The sequence below is a fragment of the Drosophila kikkawai genome, chromosome X (genome assembly GCF_030179895.1).
Source record: "Drosophila kikkawai strain 14028-0561.14 chromosome X, DkikHiC1v2, whole genome shotgun sequence".
In the NCBI taxonomy this organism is placed as follows: Eukaryota; Metazoa; Arthropoda; class Insecta; order Diptera; family Drosophilidae; genus Drosophila; species Drosophila kikkawai.
This window is the reverse complement of record NC_091733.1, coordinates 27,846,863-27,848,485: the sequence shown is the minus strand read 5'-3', so window position 1 is coordinate 27,848,485 and position 1,623 is coordinate 27,846,863. Positions and strand designations below refer to the sequence as shown.

General features: G+C 35.7%; 1 protein-coding gene across 1 annotated transcript; it reads left to right on the top strand.

Annotated features, from left to right (window-relative positions):
* The first annotated feature begins 271 nt into the window (after positions 1-271).
* LOC108075997 (microtubule-associated protein RP/EB family member 1-like) lies at positions 272-1,105 on the top strand. The gene has a single exon (XM_017168651.1). The coding sequence runs from the start codon at positions 272-274 to the stop codon at positions 1,103-1,105; it is 834 nt and encodes a 277-aa protein (XP_017024140.1).
* The last annotated feature ends 518 nt before the right edge of the window (positions 1,106-1,623 follow it).

Genomic DNA, 1,623 nt, shown 5'->3' with positions numbered 1-1,623 from the left:
CCTATTCAAACTCGTGAAAAGATAAAAACCCAGCAACCTGGATTTTTTTCTCACCTGAGAAGCCTGTCCAAGAACGTCACAAAGTCACAATTCAATCAGTAACACAAGTTTACAGCCTGTAGTAATCTTACTAGTTTAGGGACCAGTAAAAATTTTACAAAAAACCTATTTTTTGGATAAGGATTAAAGCAGGAGAGACTCATACAAAGACATAATACAAACATAATACGATATATACATATATATTATGTATAGTTTAGATAAAAGTACCATGAAGTGCGTCACCAGCATCACCTCCATTCGGAATGCTGGAAACATGTCGCGTTACCAAATGGTAGACTGGATCAATGGCAAAAGTCAGGAGATAAACATAACCAGGATCGAGGATCTATGCACTGGTGTTGCCTACTGTCGCTTGATGAAGACAATCTTCCCCAAAAGCATAAATCTGAAGCGAGTGAAGATGTTGCCCATGGGGGAGAAGGATTACGTGCACAATCTGAGGCTCCTGCAGGCTGCTTTCAATTATTTGGAACTTGATTACCCAGTGCCAATTGATCTACTCATCCAGGGACGTTTCAAGCACAACTTTGAATTTTTGCAATTCTTTAAGAAATTCTACGACTCGCAGACAAAGCCAGAATTGAAGAGAAAGATAGCTCGGGTTGTGCCCAGGATGAAGGCGTCGAATCAAGTTGGAACCAAGTCGTATTTGGGAGAAATGGCAGTCATCGAGGAGGAAAAACCAGTGAATCCTAAACAAATCCAGGCAGAGTTACTCGAGAAAATAATTCGAGCTAGGGATTTTGCCTACAATAAACTGGTGATGATCGAACAAATGATAGCCAAGATAGATAAAGATGAAGAGCATTTGCAAGAGTTTTGTCGTATCATCAACTCTGTGCTCTCAGCACCCAGGAATGATCAGGATCCGGATGGAAATATAGAGATTAACGATGGAAAAATTGGACTTTACAATGGAAATTTAGACTTTGAAGATGGAAATATAGATGCTAAAGATGAATATAAAGACGATAAGGATGAATATAATGAATATATACAAGCTATGAGTGGATATTTAGATCCAGCACATAACCCGCACTAAGGAAGTTTTATTTGTATTACCAAATAAATACTATATAATATTTTGTATAAAAACCACAAAAATTAGTCAACGGTAAAGAAGAATAGTAACGAAAGCCTACAATAAAAATATAAATTGACTAGCAAAAAAATAAGGAAATTAAAAATATTTATTTAATATAATAATATTAAAAAAAAGTAATCATAATAATTTCAATTTTAAATATTTTAACAACAGGTTTATAGATGAAAATATTTAAATTTAATTATATATTTCTGCTCCTTAGAATTTCCGTATTAATTATTTAATTAACATATTCACAATTTTTTTTGACAGTGCATAAAGCGAATAAATCATAATGCTTTGACCACCCTCAACTCTCCTCACTGAAAGGGGGAAGCTGCTCCACCTAAGCCTCTCTCATTTCGCCTGCAGCAGCCCTCCTCCCGCCTGGCGATTCTCATTTGCCAAGACTTTCTTCCTCTTTTTTTTTTTGGTTGCATTTTATTTATGCCGACAGTTTATTAATGTCAGGCGGA

Coding starts and splice junctions, on each gene's coding strand:
- LOC108075997 (XM_017168651.1), top strand. CDS start 272: ATGAAGTGCGTCACCAGCATCACCTCCATTCGGAATGCTGGAAACATG.